The sequence below is a fragment of the Toxotes jaculatrix genome, chromosome 9 (assembly GCF_017976425.1).
Source record: "Toxotes jaculatrix isolate fToxJac2 chromosome 9, fToxJac2.pri, whole genome shotgun sequence".
Classification (NCBI taxonomy): Eukaryota; Metazoa; Chordata; class Actinopteri; family Toxotidae; genus Toxotes; species Toxotes jaculatrix.
Window position 1 is genome coordinate 3,543,516 of NC_054402.1, and position 22,752 is coordinate 3,566,267.

The 22,752-nt window shown below is 40.6% G+C and overlaps 2 protein-coding genes across 2 annotated transcripts; both read left to right on the forward strand.

Annotated features, from left to right (window-relative positions):
* The first annotated feature begins 421 nt into the window (after window positions 1-421).
* LOC121187272 (extracellular calcium-sensing receptor-like) lies at window positions 422-10,347 on the forward strand. The gene is made up of 15 exons (XM_041046451.1): window positions 422-624; window positions 872-1,163; window positions 1,325-1,411; window positions 1,689-1,958; window positions 2,326-2,532; window positions 2,642-2,917; window positions 3,416-3,643; window positions 3,748-3,871; window positions 3,950-4,143; window positions 7,013-7,099; window positions 7,927-8,133; window positions 8,249-8,524; window positions 8,904-9,131; window positions 9,235-9,358; window positions 9,437-10,347. Exons 1-15 carry the CDS (start codon window positions 422-424, stop codon window positions 10,345-10,347), a joined length of 3,714 nt encoding a protein of 1,237 aa, XP_040902385.1.
* Window positions 10,348-11,469: 1,122 nt separating this feature from the next.
* On the forward strand, window positions 11,470-21,271 carry LOC121187273 (extracellular calcium-sensing receptor-like). The gene is made up of 15 exons (XM_041046452.1): window positions 11,470-11,672; window positions 11,965-12,256; window positions 12,420-12,506; window positions 12,767-13,036; window positions 13,370-13,576; window positions 13,686-13,961; window positions 14,336-14,563; window positions 14,668-14,791; window positions 14,927-15,120; window positions 18,297-18,383; window positions 19,121-19,327; window positions 19,415-19,690; window positions 19,839-20,066; window positions 20,163-20,286; window positions 20,361-21,271. The coding sequence occupies exons 1-15, from the start codon at window positions 11,470-11,472 to the stop codon at window positions 21,269-21,271; spliced, it is 3,714 nt and encodes a 1,237-aa protein (XP_040902386.1).
* The last annotated feature ends 1,481 nt before the right edge of the window (window positions 21,272-22,752 follow it).

Consider the following 22,752-nt stretch of genomic DNA (forward strand, 5'->3'; position numbering starts at 1 on the left):
GGTTCCAGGAAGATACACTCTTCTTAAAATGACATTCAAAAAAACTAAAATACACATAATAGGACTGACATGCAAATTTTGGTAAACCGCAACCACCATGGTAATCCACAACTTAGAATAGAATAGCTTTATTGTCATTGTCATTGTCAACTTAAATTTGGATAAGACAGGATGCCAACATGGAGAGATGTTATTAATGGATGCACACATTAATTCAGCCTGAATCCATCTCAGATGAAATGAATTTTAGGCTCAGCCCCTACATCTTGTCCTGCCCTGATGGGTGGTGTAAAGAATAAACAATCCTGCAAGACAATAAAAGGGGCTGAAACAGTGATAAAACTTAGTGACTGGGCTGAAGAAAGGTGTAAACCAGAGGAAAGTCATGAGGGCATTTTTAGACACCAACTTATACTTGCTCATGTTGTTGTATTGCTGCTATTTCTCTGCTGTGTCCTCCACTCTTCATTCCTCCTCCTCCTGCCAGTTACAGGGACAGTTTCGTCCAAATGGGTTAAAGAAGGCTGGAGATGTGGTTCTAGGTGGGCTGTTTGGAACCCACTTCTTTTCTACCCATACTGACCTGTCTTTTACCTCAGAGCCACAGCAGCCTACCTGCCATGGGTGAGTCTGTCAAGGGAGAAGGGAAAAGGCAGAGACTGGGGAAAATTATTCCCACTGTACGACTGTATTTTTGATAATGTGATATCTCTGTGAACATTTTATATATTTTAAACATATTGCTTTTTTTGCTCAACTTCTTTTCATATTTTCATTCATTACATCCGTAATAGTGCAACATGTATATGTTTGTACAGTGAGTGCGTCATGTTGTTTTTAATAGTAAACTGTTGTTGTAATTTTGTGTTAGATTTGATGTTGTAGGATTCAGACAGGCCCAGACCATGGCCTTTGCTATTGATGAGATCAACAGAAACTCCAACCTGCTACCTAATGTGACTCTGGGATACAGTCTGTATGATAACTGCCTAAATCTAGGAATTGGATTCCGTGCAGCGTTGTCATTAACCAGTGGTCAAGATGAGCAGGTTGCATTAGACGAGACCTGTGTAGGTACCCCTCCAGTCCTGGGGATTGTGGGTGGTTCCTCTGCACATTGTATTGCCATATCCACTGTCTTAGGTTTGTACAGAGTGCCTATGGTAAGTTTTCTGCTTTACTATCTGTTAATTCTTTCAGATAAATGTGATTTAATTTCAGATTTAATGAAGTTGCAAGCACTGAATAATCAGCCTTAAAATTTCAAAAGAGCTGGTGACAGATTGTCTGTTTTTAGAATGTACAGTCTGTGTTGTTTTTATAGGTGAGTTATTTTGCCACATGTTCCTGCCTGAGTGACCGGCAAAGGTTCCCATCCTTCTTTAGGACGATCCCAAGTGATGTTTTCCAGGTGAAAATCTATCAGCACAATGAAAATGTTTAAAATAAAAAGCAAGAACCAAAACAATTAATCACCAAGAACATCCCTGTACTGCACATGTATTCATTTTGTGTATAACCAGTCACCAGTTCCATGTCTGTGTTCATTAATAGAGTTGCATGGTGTCAGATTACAACACTGAGAGGCAATAATTAAACACGATCAACTGTGGAACTTGTTCAGCAGGATTTCCAGTGGAAGATAATTCCAGCCTGTGTACTAATCCCTGTACTCTGTGTTCACTTAGGTGAGCGCCATGATTCAGATTCTGAAACGCTTTGGCTGGACTTGGGCAGGTCTGCTGATCAGTGATGATGATTATGGACTCCATGCTGCCCGATCCTTCCAGTCTGACCTGGGTCCATCTGGTGGAGGTTGTCTGGCCTACACAGAGGTTTTGTCCAGGGCTTACAAATCAGCTGAACTAAGGAGAATTGTGGATGTGATGAAGAAATCCACAGCTCGTGTGGTCATTGTGTTTGCACATGAGAGTCACATGATTAACCTCATGGAAGAGGTTAGGCTTTAAATACAAATTCATTCCAGCTAGATATATTTACACAGCTTAGTAATTTAACATAAAACTGTCCTTTGTCAAACTGCAGATTTAATGTATCTAAAACTTATCAACGTCTAACAAAGAAATTTAATTGAATACAGTGCACCTCTGATGTTTTTTAAAGATGCTGGTTGAAGGATTTTAGAGTGAGATCACTTATTCTGAAAAAATATACTGAGCTCCAATTATAATGGTATGCATCACTTTGCTCATATTACTGTGTAAAACAAAGGACTGCACCTCAGCATTACATCAATTGTAGAAACTAGTTACTGCTTTAGTGGCATGGCAGTGTGAATTTATATACTTGGTACACTATGTTCAGGTGGTGAGGCAGAATGTGACAGGCCTGCAGTGGATTGCCAGTGAAGCCTGGACATCAGCTGCTGTGCTCCAAACCCCCGACCTCATGCCGTACCTGGGTGGCACACTGGGCATTGCCATCCGTCGAGGAGAAATACCAGGGTTCAGAGAATTCCTGTTACAAACACGTCCAGACCTACACCACAACAGCAGCTATGGAAATAACATGGTAAGAAATGAACCTTGCAATGAGATCTTGTATTTGGAAGAATAACATAATGGAGTTATTATTAAAATTCATATAGTTTTTATAATACACAGTTTTGAATATATTTCAGGTAAATCAATTTTGGGAACACACATTTCAGTGTAGATTTGCACCACCTCCAGCTGGTTGGGTGGAGGCTGGGGGAGCATTATGCACTGGACAGGAAGATCTACATAATGTGGAGACTGAGTTCTTGGACATCTCAAACCTCAGGCCAGAGTATAATGTGTATAAGGCTGTGTATGCTCTGGCATATGCCCTTGATGACATGCTGCAGTGTGAGCCAGGTAGAGGGCCTTTCAGCGGGAACAGCTGTGGTACTTTGCAAAGACTGGAGCCCTGGCAGGTGTGATATCAGTTTACACTCCACCTGTTCATGTGACATAATCCTGTGGTATAGTCTTTCCTGTGGGGTAGCATTAAGGGGAAAGGACTACCTACAAAACTTAGAGATTATTGAATGTAATATTTCTCACAGATAGCTAAAAGATTTTCCCTAAAGCTTGGTGATAGCAGCAGATACTATTTCGCGTTATCAGGTCAGAAAAAATCTCTCGTCACTAGGATATACCTAATCTTAGAGGTGGAGGGTCAGGGGGAGGGGGGTTGTTTGCAGGGATTTGAGTGTGTTTGTTTTACTCTTTTTGTTTTACTCTTTAGTATTTATTTTTATTACTTTTTTCTTTTTTCGTTTTTAACTTCACTCTACTGACCCTAGAAAATGCTGTCTCATTTTGTCTGCACTGCAGTTGTATGTACAGAAAAATGACAATAAATTTTGATTTGATTTGATTTGATATGTGCTTCTCAGTTTTCCCTCTATTGCATATTCATGTATTCACAGCTGCTGTATTACTTGGAAAAAGTCAACTTCACCACATCATTTAGTGATCAGGTGTCATTTGATGAGAATGGTGATGTCTTACCAATCTATGATATCATGAACTGGCTGTGGCTCCCTGATGGAAAAATTAAAGTTCAGGCTGTGGGTGAGGTTAAGAGGTCGATCTTCAAAGGTGAAGAGATCAGACTAAATGAAGATAACATCTTCTGGAATTTTGAATCCCAACAGGTCACTTCTGATTTTGTAGACTGCTATGTTTTGGCTAATGTATAACTAATTATAAAGGAGTATTGTAATGAAGAATAATAGATACATATATCTTCTCCCTACAGCCACCCCGGTCAGTGTGCAGTGAGAGCTGTCCTCCAGGTACCCGCATGGCCAGAAAGAAGGGGGAACCTGAGTGCTGTTTTGACTGCATCCCTTGTTCTGAGGAAAAGATCAGCAATAGAACTGGTGGGTGTTCAGTTTTAAACATTGCAGTTTGGATGTTTAGCATAAACATGGATCTCAGCACCTTCCTTTTTTTCATAGACTCAACCGAGTGCACCAGTTGTCCAGAGGATTTCTGGTCCAGTCCCCAGCGTGACCACTGTGTTCCTAAGAAAACAGAGTTCCTCTCCTACCATGAGCCTCTGGGTATATGTTTGACAACTGCCTCATTACTGGGCACATTTATCTGTATTGTTGTCTTGGGCATCTTCATCTATCATCGCACAACACCTATAGTACGAGCCAACAATTCTGAACTCAGTTTCCAGCTGTTGTTGTCACTGAAGTTATGTTTCCTCTGCTCACTGCTGTTCATTGGTCGACCCAGACTGTGGACATGCCAGCTGAGACATGCAGCATTTGGGATCAGCTTTGTCCTTTGTGTCTCATGTATCCTGGTTAAAACCATGGTGGTTCTGGCTGTGTTCAAGGCCTCCAAGCCAGGAGGTGAAGCCAGTCTGAAGTGGTTTGGTGCTGTGCAGCAGAGAGGGACAGTTCTGGTTCTCACTTCTATCCAAGCAGCAATCTGCACTGGCTGGCTTGTCTCTGCTTCACCAGCACCACATAAAAATACTCAGTATCACAGTGACAAGATAGTGTATGAGTGTGTAGTTGGGTCCACAGTTGGTTTTGCAGTGTTACTGGGCTATATTGGTTTTCTGGCTATCCTCAGTTTCTTGTTAGCATTTCTAGCAAGGAACCTTCCAGACAGTTTTAATGAGGCCAAACTCATAACTTTCAGCATGCTGATCTTCTGTGCTGTGTGGGTGGCCTTTGTCCCTGCTTATATCAGCTCACCAGGTAAATATGCAGATGCAGTGGAGGTATTTGCCATCCTGGCCTCCAGTTTTGGCCTCTTGGTGGCACTGTTTGGACCCAAGTGCTACATAATCCTGCTGAAACCAGAGAGAAACACAAAGAAAGCCATCATGGGTCGAGGCATCGAGTCATAAAAATTATACTTTCTAATTTCTTGAGACATAATACATCCACTTTCTCTATATTATAAAAATATAGGCAGAAAAATATGTTAATTGTAGAGGTAATATTTTAGGGCTGATGCCAAATAAATACTTGAACATGAAATCTCTGACAACTTGGATCAAATGTCTTAGATTATTTAAACACAGTGAGTTATTCTAATCTTTTCCAGGCTGCAGTTAAAATAGAAAACAATTTCTCTTTAAATGGTGTGATGGCTTTTGTGACTTTTCATGGTGTAAGTAAACCATATACCTGATTAAAGTTAATTCTAAGAATATATTATGCAGACTGTTTGATTTCTTCCATCAGTATTTATTTTTGACCTGTATGGAGCTCATGTGGATTTAAAGATATACTCAAAATGTCAACAGTAACAAAATCATGTAGTTAGATTTTTTTATTTTCCTTAATGGAGCTTTCAGCCTTTGAACAAGCAGGCCCTCAGTCATTTGATCATAAATTCTCCCTAATGCAACCCAGCAGTGTCTCTCATTAGTCCCCTTCCTTGCTTCAGAACAGCACCTGCAAATTTGTAACACAGGCTTTCTGATAAAAACAGCGCTTTTCTCAAAGTTCCAGCTGAAACAACCCTGATTGCAATATTATAGTTCTTTGATATTCAGAGTAGATATTGAACAACTGACCTCTATCAAGCACAGAGCAATTGAAAGTAGATAGGAAGATGTATTACCTCACTAAATAGCTGAATACTCTGCTGCTGCCATCTAGTGGACATGTTAATAAATTCAGTTTTTATATGTGATGGTGAACCCTTCATATCACACATTAATTTGGGATTATACTCAGGACAAAATTACTCTTATGATGCACAAATAGATCTGCTCAGGTTTAGAATCACTGAGCAAACTGGACGAGAACTTCTATTATACAACAAGCTAATGTTTTACCGGACAATGAACCAGCCATCAACTTTATGTACAACTTAATGGGTGCACACATTAATTCAGCCTGAATCCATCTCAGGTGAAATGCATTTTAGGTTCTGCCCCTAGATCTTGTCCTGCCCTGATGGGTGGTGTAAAGATTAAAGAATCCTGCAAGACAATAAAAGGGGCTGAAACAGCGATAAAACTTAGTGACTGGGCTGAGAAAAGGTGTAAACCAGAGAAAAGTCATGAGGGCATTTTTAGACGCCAACTTATACTTGCTCATGTTGTTGTATTCCTACTGTTTCTCTGCTGTGTCCTCCACTCTTCATTCCTCCTCCTCCTGCCAGTTACAGGGACAGTTTAACCCCAATGGGTTAAATAAGGCTGGAGATGTGGTTCTAGGTGGGCTGTTTGGAACCCACTTCTTTTCTACCCATACTGACCTGTCTTTTACCTCAGAGCCACAGCAGCCTACCTGCCATGGGTGAGTCTGTCAGGGGAAAAGGCAAAAGGCAGAGACTGGGGAAAATCATTCCCACTGTACGACTGTATTTTTGATAATGTGATATCTCTGTGAACGAATTACATATGCAGTTTTAAACATATTGCTTTTTGTTGCACAGCCACTTTTTAAATTTTCCTTCAAGCATAATTTTGATCGTTGGTATTTAATCAGTTTCATTATTCACAAAATCTTTCACAGTGCAACATGTATATTTGTACATTGAGTGCATCATACTGTATGTTAGTAGTAAACAGCTGTATTTTTGTGTTAGTTTTGATGTTATAGGATTTAGGCTGGCCCAGACCATGGCCTTTGCTATTGATGAGATCAACAGAAACTCCAACCTGCTACCTAATGTGACTCTGGGATACAGTCTGTACGATTACTGCCTCCAAATAGGAATTGGATTCCGTGCAGCGTTGTCATTAGCCAGTGGTCAAGATGAGCAGGTTGCATTAGATGAGACCTGTGTAGGTACCCCTCCAGTCCTGGGGATTGTGTGTGATTCCTCTACACATTGTATTGCCATATCCACTGTCTTAAGTTTGTACAGAGTGCCTATGGTAAGTTTTTTCTGCTTTATCATCTGTTAATTGTTTCAGATAAATGTGATTTAATTTCATATTTAATGAAGTTGTAAACACTGAATAATCAGCCTTAAAATGTCAAAAGAGCTGGTGGCAGATTGTCTGTTTTTAGAATGTACAGTCTGTGTTGTTTTTATAGGTGAGTTATTTTGCCACATGTTCCTGCCTGAGTGACCGGCAAAGGTTCCCATCCTTCTTTAGGACGATCCCAAGTGATGTTTTCCAGGTGAAAATCTATCAGCATAATGAAAATGTAACAAGTGCCACTATGAATTCATCACAAAGAGCATCCCTGTACTGCACATATATTGCTTTTGTGTATCACCACTAACATTCTATGTGTCACAGGTGAAGTTGCATGGTGTCAGATAACAACACTGAAAGGCAATAATTAAACACGATCAACTGTGGAACTTATTCAGCTGGATTTCCAGTGGAAGATAATTCCAGCCTGTGTACTAATCCCTGTACTCTGTGTTCACTTAGGTGAGCGCCATGATTCAGATTCTGAAACGCTTTGGCTGGACTTGGGCAGGTCTGCTGGTCAGTGATGATGATTATGGACTCCATGCTGCCCGATCCTTCCAGTCTGAGCTGGGTCCATCTGGTGGAGGTTGTCTGGCCTACACAGAGGTTTTGCCCTTTGGTGACAACCCAGCTGAACTAAGGAGAATTGTGGATGTGATGAAGAAATCCACAGCTCGTGTGGTCATTGTTTTTGCACATGCGAGTTACATTATTGACCTAATGGAAGAGGTAAGGCTTGAAATAAATTCATTCCAGCTAGATATATTTACACAGCTTAGTAATTTAACATAAAGCCGTCCTTTGTCAAACTGCATATTTAATGTAAAACGTATCATCTAACAAAGTAATTTAATTGAATACAGGGCATCTCTGATGTTTTTTAAAGATGCTGGTTGTAGGATGTTAGAGTGCGATCACTTATTCTGAAAAAATATAAGGAGCTCCAATTATAATGATATGCATCACACTGCCATTCACACTGTGGAATGGCAGTGTGAATTTATATACTTGGTACACTATGTTCAGGTGGTGAGGCAGAATGTGACAGGCCTGCAGTGGATGGCCAGTGAAGCCTGGACATCAGCTGCTGGGCTCCAGACCCCCGACCTCATGCCGTACCTGGGTGGAACACTGGGCATTGCCATCCGTCGGGGTGAAATACCAGGGCTCAGGGAATTCCTGTTACAAACACGTCCAGACCTGCACCACAACAGCAGCTATGGAAAAAACCTGGTAAGACTTGAACCTTGCAATGAGATCTTGTATTTGGAAGAATAACATAATGGCGTTATTATTAAAATTCATATATTGTCATTTTTTATAATACACAGTTTTGAATATATTTCAGGTAAATCTGTTTTGGGAACATACATTTCAGTGTAGATTTGCACCACCTCCAGCTGGTTGGGTGGAAGCTGGGGGAGCATTATGTACTGGACAGGAAGATCTACATAATGTGGAGACTGAGTTCTTGGACATGTCAAACCTCAGGCCAGAGTATAATGTGTATAAGGCTGTGTATGCTCTGGCATATGCCCTTGATGACATGCTGCAGTGCGAGCCAGGTAGAGGGCCTTTCAGCGGGCACAGCTGTGGTAATTTGCAAAGACTGGAGCCCTGGCAGGTGTGATATCAGTTTACACTCCATCTGTTCATGTGACTTAATCCTTTGGTGAAGTATTTCTTGTCGAGTAAAGGCCTACCTACAAAGATTAGAGATTACTGATTGTAATATGCCTCACAGATAGCTGAAAGGATTTTTCTTAAAGCTTGGTGATTGCAGAAACTAGTATTTAGCATTATCAGGTCAGACAGAACAATCTCTTGTCCTTATAACCTATGGTATTATAGGTCATATGAAATGCTTTGCTGGAATTTTTTTTGAAGACTTCATGTGTTCAAAAATGTAGTATGCAGCTTGATTAGAGGTACCTATATGCTCATGATTGTCAATTTTTTTTTCATCTACCCTCTTTGGTTTTCCCTCTATCTTGTATTCACAGCTTGTGTATTACTTGGAAAATGTTAATTTCACAACAACATTTGGTGATCAAGTGTCATTTGATGAGAATGGTGATGTCTTACCAATCTATGATATCATGAACTGGCTGTGGCTCCCTGATGGAAAAATTAAAGTTCAGACTGTGGGTGAAGTTAAGAGGTCGATCTTCAAAGGTGAAGAGATCAGACTAAATGAAGATAACATCTTCTGGAACTTTGAATCCCAACAGGTCACTTCTGATTTTGTAGACTGCTGTGCTTTGGCTAATGTATAACTCATTATAAAGGAGTATTGTAATGAACAATAATAGATACATATTTCTCTCCCCACAGCCACCCCAGTCAGTGTGCAGTGAGAGCTGTCCTCCAGGTACCCGCATGGCCAGAAAGAAGGGGGAACCTGAGTGCTGTTTTGACTGCATCCCTTGTTCTGAGGGAAAGATCAGCAATAGAACTGGTGGGTGTTCAGTTTTAAACATTGAAGTTTGGATGTTTAGCATAAACATGGATCTCAGCACGTTCCTTATTTTCATAGACTCAACTGAGTGCACCAGTTGTCCAGAGGATTTCTGGTCCAGTCCCCAACGTGACCACTGTGTTCCCAAGACAACAGAGTTCCTCTCCTACCATGAGCCTCTGGGTATCTGTTTGACAACTGCCTCACTACTGGGCACATTTATCTGTGTTGTTGTCTTGGGCATCTTCATCTATCATCGCAGAACACCTATAGTACGAGCCAACAACTCTGAACTCAGTTTCCAGCTGTTGTTGTCACTGAAGCTATGTTTCCTGTGTTCACTGCTGTTTATTGGACGACCCAGACTGTGGACATGCCAGTTGAGACATGCAGCATTTGGGATCAGCTTTGTACTTTGTGTCTCATGTATCCTGGTTAAAACCATGGTGGTTCTGGCTGTGTTCAAGGCCTCCAAGCCAGGAGGTGAAGCCAGTCTGAAGTGGTTTGGTGCTGTGCAGCAGAGAGGGACAGTTCTGGTTCTCACTTCTATCCAAGCAGCAATCTGCACTGCCTGGCTTGTCTCTGCTTCACCAGCACCTCATAAAAACACTGATTATCACAGTGACAAGATAGTGTATGAGTGTGTAGTTGGGTCCACAGTTGGTTTTGCAGTGTTACTGGGCTATATTGGTTTTCTGGCTATCCTCAGTTTCTTGTTAGCATTTCTAGCAAGGAACCTTCCAGACAGTTTCAATGAGGCCAAACTCATAACTTTCAGCATGCTGATCTTCTGTGCTGTGTGGGTGGCCTTTGTCCCTGCTTATATCAACTCACCAGGTAAATATGCAGATGCAGTGGAGGTATTTGCCATCCTGGCCTCCAGTTTTGGCCTCTTGGTGGCACTGTTTGGACCCAAGTGCTACATAATCCTGCTGAGACCAGAGAGGAACACAAAGAAAGCCATCATGGGTCGAGGCATTGAATCATAAAATTTGTTCTTTCCAATTTCTTGAGACATAATACATCCACTTTCTCTATACTATAAAAATATAGGCAGAAAAATATGTTAATTGTAGTAGTAATATTTTGTAATTCAGAGAGTAGGGCTGATGCCAAATAAATGTACTTGAACATGAAATCTCTGACAACATGGATCAAATGTGTTAGATTATTTAAACACAGTGAGTAATTCTAATCTTTTCCAGGCTGCAGTTAAAATAGAAAACAATTTCTCTTCAAATGGTGTGATGGCTTTTGTGACTTTTCATGGTGTAAGTAAACCTTATACCTGATTAAGGTTAATTCTATGAATATATTATCATCATATCATTAGCCCCCTTCCTTGCTTCAGAACAGTACCTGCAAATTTGTAACACAGGCTTTCTGATAAAAACAGCGATTTTCTCAAAGCTCCAGCTGAAACAACCCTGATTGCAATATTATGGTTCTTTGAACAGTGCAATTGAAAGTAGATAGGAAGATGTATTACCTCACTAAATATCTGAATACTCTGCTGCTGCCATCTAGTGGACATGTTAATAAATTCAGTTTATATGTGATGGTGAACCCTTCATGTCACACATTAATTTGGGATTATACTCAGGACAAAATTACTCTTATGATGCACATATAGATCTGCTCAGGTTTAGAAGCACTGAGCAAACTGGACAAGAACTTCTATTATACAACAAGCTAATGTTTTACCGGACAATGAACCAGCCATCAACTTTATGTACAACTTAACATACCAATAGAACTCAACTTAAAATTATATTCAGAAGTATTAATATACATATAATAGGACTGACATGTAAATTTTAGTAAACCTCAACCGTCATGGTCATCACCAACTTAAATTTGGATTGGAAAGGATACCAACATTATTAATGGGTGCACACATTAATTCAGCCTGAATTCATCTCAGCTGAAATGGATTTTAGGCTCTGCCCCTACATCTTGTCCTGCCCTGATGGGTGGTGTAAAGATTAAAGAATCCTGCAAGACAATAAAAGGGGCTGAAACAGTGATAAAACTTAGTGACTGGGCTGAGAAAAGGTGTAAACCAGAGAAAAGCCATGAGGGCATTTTTAGACGCCAACTTATACTTGCTCATGTTGTTGTATTCCTACTGTTTCTCTGCTGTGTCCTCCACTCTTCATTCCTCCTCCTCCTGCCAGTTACAGGGACAGTTTAACCCCAATGGGTTAAATAAGGCTGGAGATGTGGTTCTAGGTGGGCTGTTTGGAACCCACTTCTTTTCTACCCATACTGACCTGTCTTTTACCTCAGAGCCACAGCAGCCTACCTGCCATGGGTGAGTTTGTCAGGGGAAAAGGCAAAAGGCAGAGACTGGGGAAAATCATTCCCACTGTATGACTGTATTTTTGATAATGTGATTTCTCTGTGAACGAATTACATATGCAGTTTTAAACGTATTGCTTTTTGTTGCACAGCCGCTTTTTAAATTTTCCTTCAAGCATTATTTTGATCGTTGGTATTTAATCGGTTTCATTATTCACAAAATCTTTCACAGTGCAACATGTATATTTATACAGTGAGTGAATTATATTGTTTTTTAATAGTAAACAGTTGTATTTTTGTGTTAGTTTTGATATTCTAGGATTCAGACAGGCCCAGACCATGGCCTTTGCTATTGATGAGATCAACAGAAACTCCAACCTGCTACCTAATGTGACTCTGGGATACAGTCTGTATGATAACTGTCTACATCTAGGAATTGGATTCCGTGCAGCGTTGTCATTAGCCAGTGGTCAAGATGAGCAGGTTGCATTAGATGAGACCTGTGTAGGTACCCCTCCAGTCCTGGGGATTGTGTGTGATTCCTCTACACATTGTATTGCCATATCCACTGTCTTAAGTTTGTACAGAGTGCCTACGGTAAGTTTTTTCTGCTTTATCATCTGTTAATTGTTTCAGATAAATGTGATTTAATTTCATATTTAATGAAGTTGTAAACATGAAGTAATCTGCCTTAAAATGTCAAAAGAGCTGGTAACAGATTGTCTGTTTTTAGAATGTACAGTCTGTGTTGTTTTTATAGGTGAGTTATTTTGCCACATGTTCCTGCCTGAGTGACCGGCAAAGGTTCCCATCCTTCTTTAGGACGATCCCAAGTGATGTTTTCCAGGTGAAATTCTATCAGCATAATGAAAATGTAACAAGTGCCACTATGAATTCATCACAAAGAGCATCCCTGTACTGCACATATATTGCTTTTGTATATCACCACTAACATTCTATGTGTCACAGGTGAAGTTGCATGGTGTCAGATTACAACACTGAAAGGCAATAATTAAACACGATCAACTGTGGAACTTGTTCAGCAGGATTTCCAGTGGAAGATAATTCCAGCCTGTGTACTAATCCCTGTACTCTGTGTTCACTTAGGTGAGCGCCATGATTCAGATTCTGAAACGCTTTGGCTGGACTTGGGCAGGTCTGCTGATCAGTGATGATGATTATGGACTCCATGCTGCCCGATCCTTCCAGTCTGACCTGGGTCCATCTGGTGGAGGTTGTCTGGCCTACACAGAGATTTTGCCAAAGGGTGACAACCCAGCTGAACTAAGGAGAATTGTGAATGTGATGAAGAAATCCACAGCTCGTGTGGTCATTGTTTTTGCACATGAGAGTCACATGATTAACCTAATGGAAGAGGTTAGGCTTGAAATAAATTTTCATTATAACTTAGCATATGTTTGTTTTTTTTTTTTCAAACTACAGATTTTATGTTAAAAAATATTGACATCTAACAAATAGATTTAATTTAATAATAATTTGAACTAGCTGCACCTCTGATTTTAGAAACGTGCTGTTTGAAGGGTTTTAGAGAGAAAACACTGAGCTCCAATTATAATGATATGCATCACTTTGCTCATATTACTGTGTAAAACAAAGGACTGCACCTCAGCATTACATCAATTGTAGAAACTAGTTACTGCTTTAGTGGCATGGCAGTGTGAATTTATATACTTGGTACACTATGTTCAGGTGGTGAGGCAGAATGTGACAGGCCTGCAGTGGATGGCCAGTGAAGCCTGGACATCATCCGCTCAGCTCCAGACCCCCGACCTCATGCCGTACCTGGGTGGCACACTGGGCATTGCCATCCGTCGAGGAGAAATACCAGGGCTCAGAGAATTCCTGTTACAAATACGTCCTGACCTACACCACAACAGCAGCTATGGAAATAACATGGTAAGAAATGAACCTTGCAATGAGATCTTGTATTTGGAAGAATAACATAATGGAGTTATTATTAAAATTCATATATTTTTTATAATACACAGTTTTGAATGTATTTCAGGTAAATCAGTTTTGGGAACACACATTTCAGTGTAGATTTGCACCACCTCCAGCTGGTTGGGTGGAGGCTGGGGGAGCATTATGTACTGGACAGGAAGATCTACATAATGTGGAGACTGAGTTCTTGGACATGTCAAACCTCAGGCCAGAGTATAATGTGTATAAGGCTGTGTATGCTCTGGCATATGCCCTTGATGACATGCTGCAGTGTGAGCCAGGTAGAGGGCCTTTCACCTTGCACAGCTGTGGTACTTTGCGAAGACTGGAGCCCTGGCAGGTGTGATATCAGTTTACACTCCATCTGTTCATGTGCCTTAATCCTGTGGTATCTTTCTTGTGGAGTAAAGGACTACCTACAAAGATTAGAGTTTACTGATTGTAATATGCCTCACAGATAGCTGATAGGATTTTTCTTAAAGCTTGGTGATTGCAGAAACTAGTATTTAGCATTATCAGGTCAGACAAAACAATCTCTTGTCCTTATAACCTATGGTATTATAGGTCATATGAAATGCTTTGCTGGAATTTTTTTGAAGACTTCATGTGTTCAAAAATGTAGTATGCAGCTTGATTAGAGGTACCTATATGCTCATGATTGTCAATTTTTTTTCATCTACCCTCTTTGGTTTTCCCTCTATCTTGTATTCATAGCTTGTGTATTACTTGGAAAATGTTAATTTCACCACATCATTTGGTGATCAAGTGTCATTTGATGAGAATGGTGATGTCTTACCAATCTATGATATCATGAACTGGCTGTGGCTCCTTGATGGAAAAATTAAAGTTCAGACTGTGGGTGAAGTTAAGAGGTCGATCTTCAAAGGTGAAGAAATCACACTTGATGAAGATAAAATCTTCTGGAACTTTGAATCCAAACAGGTCACTTCTGATTTTGTAGACTACTGTCTGTAGACCAATGAAAAACTCATTATATCAATGTACAGTAGTGAAGAATCACAGATATTTATTTCTTTTCCCTACAGCCGCCCCGGTCAGTGTGCAGTGAGAGCTGTCCTCCAGGTACCCGCATGGCCAGAAAGAAGGGGGAACCTGAGTGCTGTTTCGACTGCATCCCTTGTTCTGAGGGAAAGATCAGCAATAGAACTGGTGAGTGTTCAGTTTTAAACACTTCAGTTGAAGATATAATATGTCTCTTATGTACCTAACGCTGCTTCCTAGAAATTACATGTATATTCTGTTAAACTGTAAAAGCAGGGCCGATCATCTTATTTATTTTCATAGACTCCATGGAGTGCACCAGTTGCCCAGAGGATTTCTGGTCCAGTCCCCAGCGTGACCACTGTGTTCCTAAGACATCAGAGTTCCTCTCCTACCATGAGCCTCTGGGTATCTGTTTGACAACTGCCTCATTACTGGGAACATTTATCTGTATTGTTGTCTTGGGCATCTTCATCTATCATCGCAGAACACCTATAGTACGAGCCAACAATTCTGAACTCAGTTTCCAGCTGTTGTTGTCACTGAAGTTATGTTTCCTCTGCTCACTGCTGTTCATCGGACGACCCAAACTGTGGACATGTCAGCTGAGACATGCAGCATTTGGAATCAGCTTTGTCCTTTGTGTCTCATGTATCCTGGTTAAAACCATGGTGGTTCTGGCTGTGTTCAAGGCCTCCAAGCCAGGAGGTGAAGCCAGTCTGAAGTGGTTTGGTTCTGTGCAGCAGAGAGGGACAGTTCTGGTTCTCACTTCTGTCCAAGCAGCAATCTGCACTGCCTGGCTTGTCTCTGCTTCACCAGCACCTCATAAAAACACTGATTACCACAGTGACAAGATAGTGTATGAGTGTGTAGTTGGCTCCACAGTTGGTTTTGCAGTGTTACTGGGCTATATTGGTTTACTGGCTATCCTCAGTTTCTTGTTAGCATTTCTAGCAAGGAACCTTCCAGACAGTTTCAATGAGGCCAAACTCATAACTTTCAGCATGCTGATCTTCTGTGCTGTGTGGGTGGCCTTTGTTCCTGCTTATATCAACTCACCAGGCAAATATGCAGATGCAGTGGAGGTATTTGCCATCCTGGCCTCCAGCTTTGGCCTCTTGGTGGCACTGTTTGGACCCAAGTGTTACATAATCCTGCTGAGACCAGAGAGGAACACAAAGAAAGCCATCATGGGTCGAGGCATCGAGTCATAGAAATTTTATTTAATTTAATGAGACATAATTCATCCACTTTCTATATACCATAACAAAATACAGGCAGAAAAATATGTGTTTTTAATAGCACTATTTTGTAATTAGGAAAGTAGGGCTGATGCCAAATAAATGTACTTGAACATGAAATCTCTTACCACTTGGATCAAATGTGTAAGAATACTTGAACTCAGTTATTTCAGTTTTTCCAGGCTGCAGTTAAAATAGATTAAAACCGTTTTCAAACTTTCTTCAAACATTATGATGACTTTTGTGAGTTTTCATGGTGTAAACCTCACACCTGATCAAACTGAAGTTAATTTTCTGAATATATTATGCAGACTATTTGCTTTATAAACATCAGTGTTTATTTTTGACCTGTATGGAGCTCATGTGAACTTAAAGATATACTCACCAGTTTCCATCATCAATTCAAAAAGCTCCATTCAGCTCCTCAGTTTCAAAACTTCACTCTTTACTGCCTTTTAAAGATGCCAAAATCTATGACTTCCCCTGCAACATTGATAGAAGTATCCAGTGTCCAAACATCAGACCTCCTTTGGCACTGATGTGTGTTAAAAGTCTGAAGTTTGAAGTTGTCGTCCCAGAGGCCAAACTGAAATAACCCTGACTGCAATATTATGGTCATTTTGTCATACTTTGAAATCCAGAACTGTTTCTTTCATTGGCTAAGAACTCCATTTTGAAATAAGTAACCTGAACTTGATGTGTAAAATCACTATAGTAATAGTGGTAGAAAGTTGAAAAGGAAATGAGGGAGAAGAAAGACGGGGGACAACAAGGTCTGATGGGGTGACCTGTGTTGCATGTTTCTCTAAAACTGATCTGATATCTGCTAAATTACTTTAGCTTCCAGCCAGATACAGTTGTCCTCTATCAAGCACAGTACAACTGAAAGTAGATGAGAAGATGTCTTACTTCACTAAAAGTCTCAGTACGCTGCTGCTGCCATCTAGTGGACAGTTTAATAGAATCTGTTAAATCTCATGATACACATATGGATCTGCTCAGGTTTTGAATCACTGAGTAAACCGGACGAGAACTTCTATTATACAACAAGCAGATGTTTTAAGAGTCAGTGAACCAGTCATCAACTTTATGTACAACTTAACATACCGATGATAGTCAACTTAATATAACATTAAAAAAAAACCTAATATGCACATAATCAGACTGAACTTTTAGTAAACCTCAACCATTATGGTAATCAACAATTTAAAAGTGGACTGGAAGTGATGTCAACATGGCCTTAGAGAGATGTTATTAATATGTGTACACATTAATTCAGCCTGAATCCATCTCAGCTGAAATGGATTTTAGGCTCAGCCCCTAGATCTTGTCCTGCCCTGATGGGTGGTGTAAAGATTAAAGAATCCTGCAAGACAATAAAAGGGGCTGAAATAGTGAGAAAACTTAGTGACTGGGCTGAAGAAAGGTGTAAACCAGAGAAAAGTCATGAGGGCATTTTTAGACGCCAACTTATACTTGCTCATGTTGTTGTATTCCTACTGTTTCTCTGCTGTGTCCTCCACTCTTCATTCCTCCTCCTCCTGCCAGTTACAGGGACAGTTTAACCCCAATGGGTTAAATAGGGCTGGAGATGTGGTTCTAGGTGGGCTGTTTGGAACCCACTTCTTTTCTACCCATACTGACCTGTTTTTTACCTCAGAGCCACAGCAGCCTACCTGCCATGGGTGAGTTTGTCAGGGGAAAAGGCAAAAGGCAGAGACTGGGGAAAATCATTCCCACTGTACGACTGTATTTTTGATAATGTGATTTCTCTGTGAACGAATTACATATGCAGTTTTAAACATATTGCTTTTTGTTGCACAGCCACTTTTTAAATTTTCCTTCAAGTATAATTTTGATCGTTGGTATTTAATCAGTTTCATTATTCACAAAATCTTTCACAGTGCAACATGTATATTTGTACAGTGAGTGCATCATACTGTATGTTAGTAGTAAACAGCTGTATTTTTGTGTTAGTTTTGATGTTATAGGATTTAGGCTGGCCCAGACCATGGCCTTTGCTATTGATGAGATCAACAGAAACTCCAACCTGCTGCCTAATGTGACTCTGGGATACAGTTTGTATGATAACTGCCATCAATTAGGAATTGGTTTCCGTGCAGCGTTGTCATTAGCCAGTGGTCAAGAGGAGCATGTTACATTAGATGAGACCTGTGTAGGTACCCCTCCAGTCCTGGGGATTCTGTGTGACTCTTCTACACGATGTCTTGCCATATCCACTGTCTTAGGTTTATACAGAGTGCCTATGGTAAGTTTTCTGCTTTATCATCTATTAATTGTTTTAGACCAATGTGATTTAGTTTCATGTTTAATGAAATTGTAATTAAGGAGAAATTGTCCTTAAAACATTGAAATAGCTGCTAGAAGGTTTGTCTGTTTTTAGAATGTACAGTCTGTGTTGTTTTTTATAGGTGAGTTATTTTGCCACATGTTCCTGCCTGAGTGACCGGCAAAGGTTCCCATCCTTCTTTAGGACGATCCCAAGTGATGTTTTCCAGGTGAAAATCTATCAGCAAAACTTAAAAATTTAAAGTAAATAGCAAGTGCTGTTGAGATTTAATCACAAAGAACATCGATCTGCTTCACATGTATTGCTTTTGTGTATCACCACTCACATTCTATAAGTCATTGATGGTGTTGTATGGTGTCAGATTACAACACTGAGAGGCAATAATTAAACACGATCAGTTGTGGAACTTGTTCAGCTGGATTTCAAGTGGAAGATAATTCCAGCCTGTGTACTAATCCCTGTACTCTGTGTTCACTTAGGTGAGCGCCATGATTCAGATTCTGAAACGCTTTGGCTGGACTTGGGCAGGTCTGCTGGTCAGTGATGATGATTATGGACTCCACGCTGCCCGATCCTTCCAGTCTGAGCTGGGTCCATCTGGTGCAGGTTGTCTGGCCTACACAGAGGTTTTGCCAAGCGGTGACAACCCAGCTGAACTAAGGAGAATTGTGGATGTGATGAAGAAATCCACAGCTCGTGTGGTCGTTGTGTTTGCACATGAGAGTCACATGATTGACCTCATGGAAGAGGTTGGATTTGAAAGACAATTTCATTATACTTGGAAAAATTATACAGAGTTCCAGCAATAATTATATGCATCACTTTGCTCCAAAAAGTGTGTAAAATAAAGGATTGCAATTGTGTAAGACATCACCTGTAAAAACTAGTACTACTTTAGTGGTATGCTTGTATTAAATCATATACTTGGTAAACTGCAAATTACAGGTGGTGAGGCAGAATGTGACAGGCCTGCAGTGGATGGCCAGTGAAGCCTGGACATCATCTGCTCTGCTCCAGACCCCCGACCTCATGCCGTACCTGGGTGGCACACTGGGCATTGCCATCCGTCGAGGAGAAATACCAGGGCTCAGAGAATTCCTGTTACAAATACGTCCTGACCTGCACCACAACAGCAGCTATGGAAATAACCTGGTAAGAGTTTAACTTTACAATTATGATCTGCTATTTGAATTAATATATTGTCGTTGTTTATAATACACAATTTTGAATATATTTCAGGTAAATCAATTTTGGGAACACACATTTCAGTGTAGATTTGCACCACCTCCAGCTGGTTGGGTGGAGGCTGGGGGAGCATTATGCACTGGACAGGAAGATCTACATAATGTGGAGACTGAGTTCTTGGACATTTCAAACCTCAGGCCAGAGTATAATGTGTATAAGGCTGTGTATGCTCTGGCATATGCCCTTGATGACATGCTGCAGTGCGAGCCAGGTAGAGGGCCTTTCAGCGGGCACAGCTGTGGTACTTTGCAAAGACTGGAGCCCTGGCAGGTGTGATATCAGTTTACACTCCACCTGTTCATCATGTGGTGTAGTATTTCTTGTTCAGTAGCATTTAGGGTAAAGGACAAAGTACAAGTCTTTGAGATTAGTGAAAATTCTTTTGTTTTCCCTAAATCCATTTTTCTGATATTCACAGCTTGTGTATTATTTGGAAAAGGTCAATTTCACCACATCATTTGGTGATCAAGTGTCATTTGATGAGAATGGTGATGTCTTACCAATCTATGATATCATGAACTGGCTGTGGCTCCCTGGTGGAACAATTAAAGATCAGAGTGTGGGTGAGATTAAGAGGTCGATCTTCAAAGGTGAAGAAATCACACTTGATGAAGACAAAATCTTCTGGAACTTTGAGTCCAAACAGGTCACTTCTGATTTTGTAGACTACTGTCTATGAAAAACTCATTATAGCAATGTACAGTAGTGAAGAATAACAGATATTTATTTCTTCTCCCTACAGCCGCCCCGGTCAGTGTGCAGTGAGAGCTGTCCTCCAGGTACCCGCATGGCCAGAAAGAAGGGGGAGCCTGAGTGCTGTTTTGACTGCATCCCTTGTTCTGAGGGAAAGATCAGCAATAGAACTGGTGGGTGTTTAGTTTTAACTGCTACACTCTGGAAACATAAAATATGTATCTCAAGAACTGTCCTGTTTCCATAGACTCCATGGAGTGCACCAGTTGTCCAGAGGATTTCTGGTCCAGTCCCCAGCGTGACCACTGTGTTCCTAAGAAAACAGAGTTCCTCTCCTACCATGAGCCTCTGGGTATCTGTTTGACAACTGCCTCACTGCTGGGAACATTTATCTGTGTTGTTGTCTTGGGCATCTTCATCTATCATCGCAGAACACCTATAGTACGAGCCAACAACTCTGAACTCAGTTTCCAGCTGTTGTTGTCACTGAAGTTATGTTTCCTCTGTTCACTGCTGTTCATTGGTCGACCCAAACTGTGGACATGCCAGCTGAGACATGCAGCATTTGGGATCAGCTTTGTACTTTGTGTCTCATGTATCCTGGTTAAAACCATGGTGGTTCTGGCTGTGTTCAAGGCCTCCAAGCCAGGAGGTGAAGCCAGTCTGAAGTGGTTTGGTGCTGTGCAGCAGAGAGGGACAGTTCTGGTTCTCACTTCTGTCCAAGCAGCAATCTGCACTGGCTGGCTTGTCTCTGCTTCACCAGCACCTCATAAAAACACACAGTACCACAGTGACAAGATAGTGTATGAGTGTGTAGTTGGGTCCACAGTTGGTTTTGCAGTGTTACTGGGCTATATTGGTTTTCTGGCTATCCTCAGTTTTCTCATTGCATTTCTAGCAAGGAATCTTCCAGACAGTTTCAATGAGGCCAAACTCATAACTTTCAGCATGCTGATCTTCTGTGCTGTGTGGGTGGCCTTTGTCCCTGCTTATATCAGCTCACCAGGTAAATATGCAGATGCAGTGGAGGCGTTTGCCATCCTGGCCTCCAGCTTCGGCCTCTTGGTGGCACTGTTTGGACCCAAGTGTTACATAATCCTGCTGAGACCAGAGAGGAACACAAAGAAAGCCATCATGGGTCGAGGCATCGAGTCATAAATACTGTACTTAATTTCATAAGACATATTTCATTCATTTTCTTTATACTATGTAAAAATACTAGCAGAAAAGTATGGAAATTGCAGTAGTAATCTTTTATAATTGAGAATAAAGAGCTGACATCAAATATATTTATTTGAACATGAAATGTCTTACCACTTGGATCGTGTTAGATTATTTAAAGAGTGAGTTATTCTAATTTTTCCAAGGTGCAATTAAAATGCAAAAAACTTACTCATCGAATAATTAGATGTCTTCTCTGACTTTTCATGGTGTAAGTAAATCTTACACCTTATTAATCTTTACTTACTTTCTCTGAATACACTATGCAGACTATTTGGTTTCATCCATCAGTGTTTATTTTTTATCTTTATGGACCTGATGTGGAGTTAAAGATATACTCGCCAGTTTCTGAATTCCCACCAAATTCAAATTCACAGTAATCTTTGATTTCTCAATGTTGCATACAGTATAAAAGAACTGCGAGCAACACTGTTAGAAGAACACAGTGTCCAAGCATCAGAAATGAAAGCTGACTGTAAACACGAAGAAATTGCCAGCATTCAAACAAGAAGTCTCTCTGACACTGAATCCTACATTTCCCACAATGCACACCAATGATGTCTCTCATTAGCCCCTCCCTGGCTGTTAAACACCAGCTCCAAGTTGCTAACACTTTTTTCTCTGATATGAAGTTGTCGTCCCAGAGGCTGAGCTGAAACAACCCTGACTGCAATATAATGGTTCTTTTGTCAGACTCTGACATCCAGAAAAGACATTAAACAATTGCTGTCAATGGCTGAGAACTCTTTTCTGTAATAAGTAAACTTTATAGTAAAAAATCTGAAAAGAAATGTGGGATGAGAAAGATGGGGGACGGCAAGATTTAATGGGGTGATCTGTCTTGCATGACCTGTTTTTCTAAAATTGATCATATCTGAAATCTGCCACATTACCATAGGATCCAGCCCAATACAGTTGCCCTCCATAAAGCACAGTGCAATTAAAAATAGATGGGAAGATAGTTCACCAACTGTCTTAGTATGCTTCTGCTACCATCTAGTGGACAGTTGAATTCATTCAATTAACATTTGATGGTGAAACACGTACTCGGGGCTCCTCTGTGCATTTGGTATGCTTGTCTCTAATTTGGGATTATACTTACTACAGAATGACTCTCCTGATATACACGTATCAGCTTTTAAACCACACAGCAATTTGAAAGAAAACGAATAGATGTTTTACAGATAAGTCTACTTTATATACAACTTAACATATCACTGAATCCATCTCAGGTGAAATACATCTTAGGCTCAGCCCCTAAATCTTGTCCTGCCCTGATGGGTGGTGTAAAGATTAAAGAATACTGCAAGACAATAAAAGGTGGTGACACAGCAGTAAAACTTAGTTTTAAGTTTGGGTTGAGAAAAGGTGTAAACCAGAGGAAAGTCATGAGGGCATTTTTAGACACCAACTTGCAC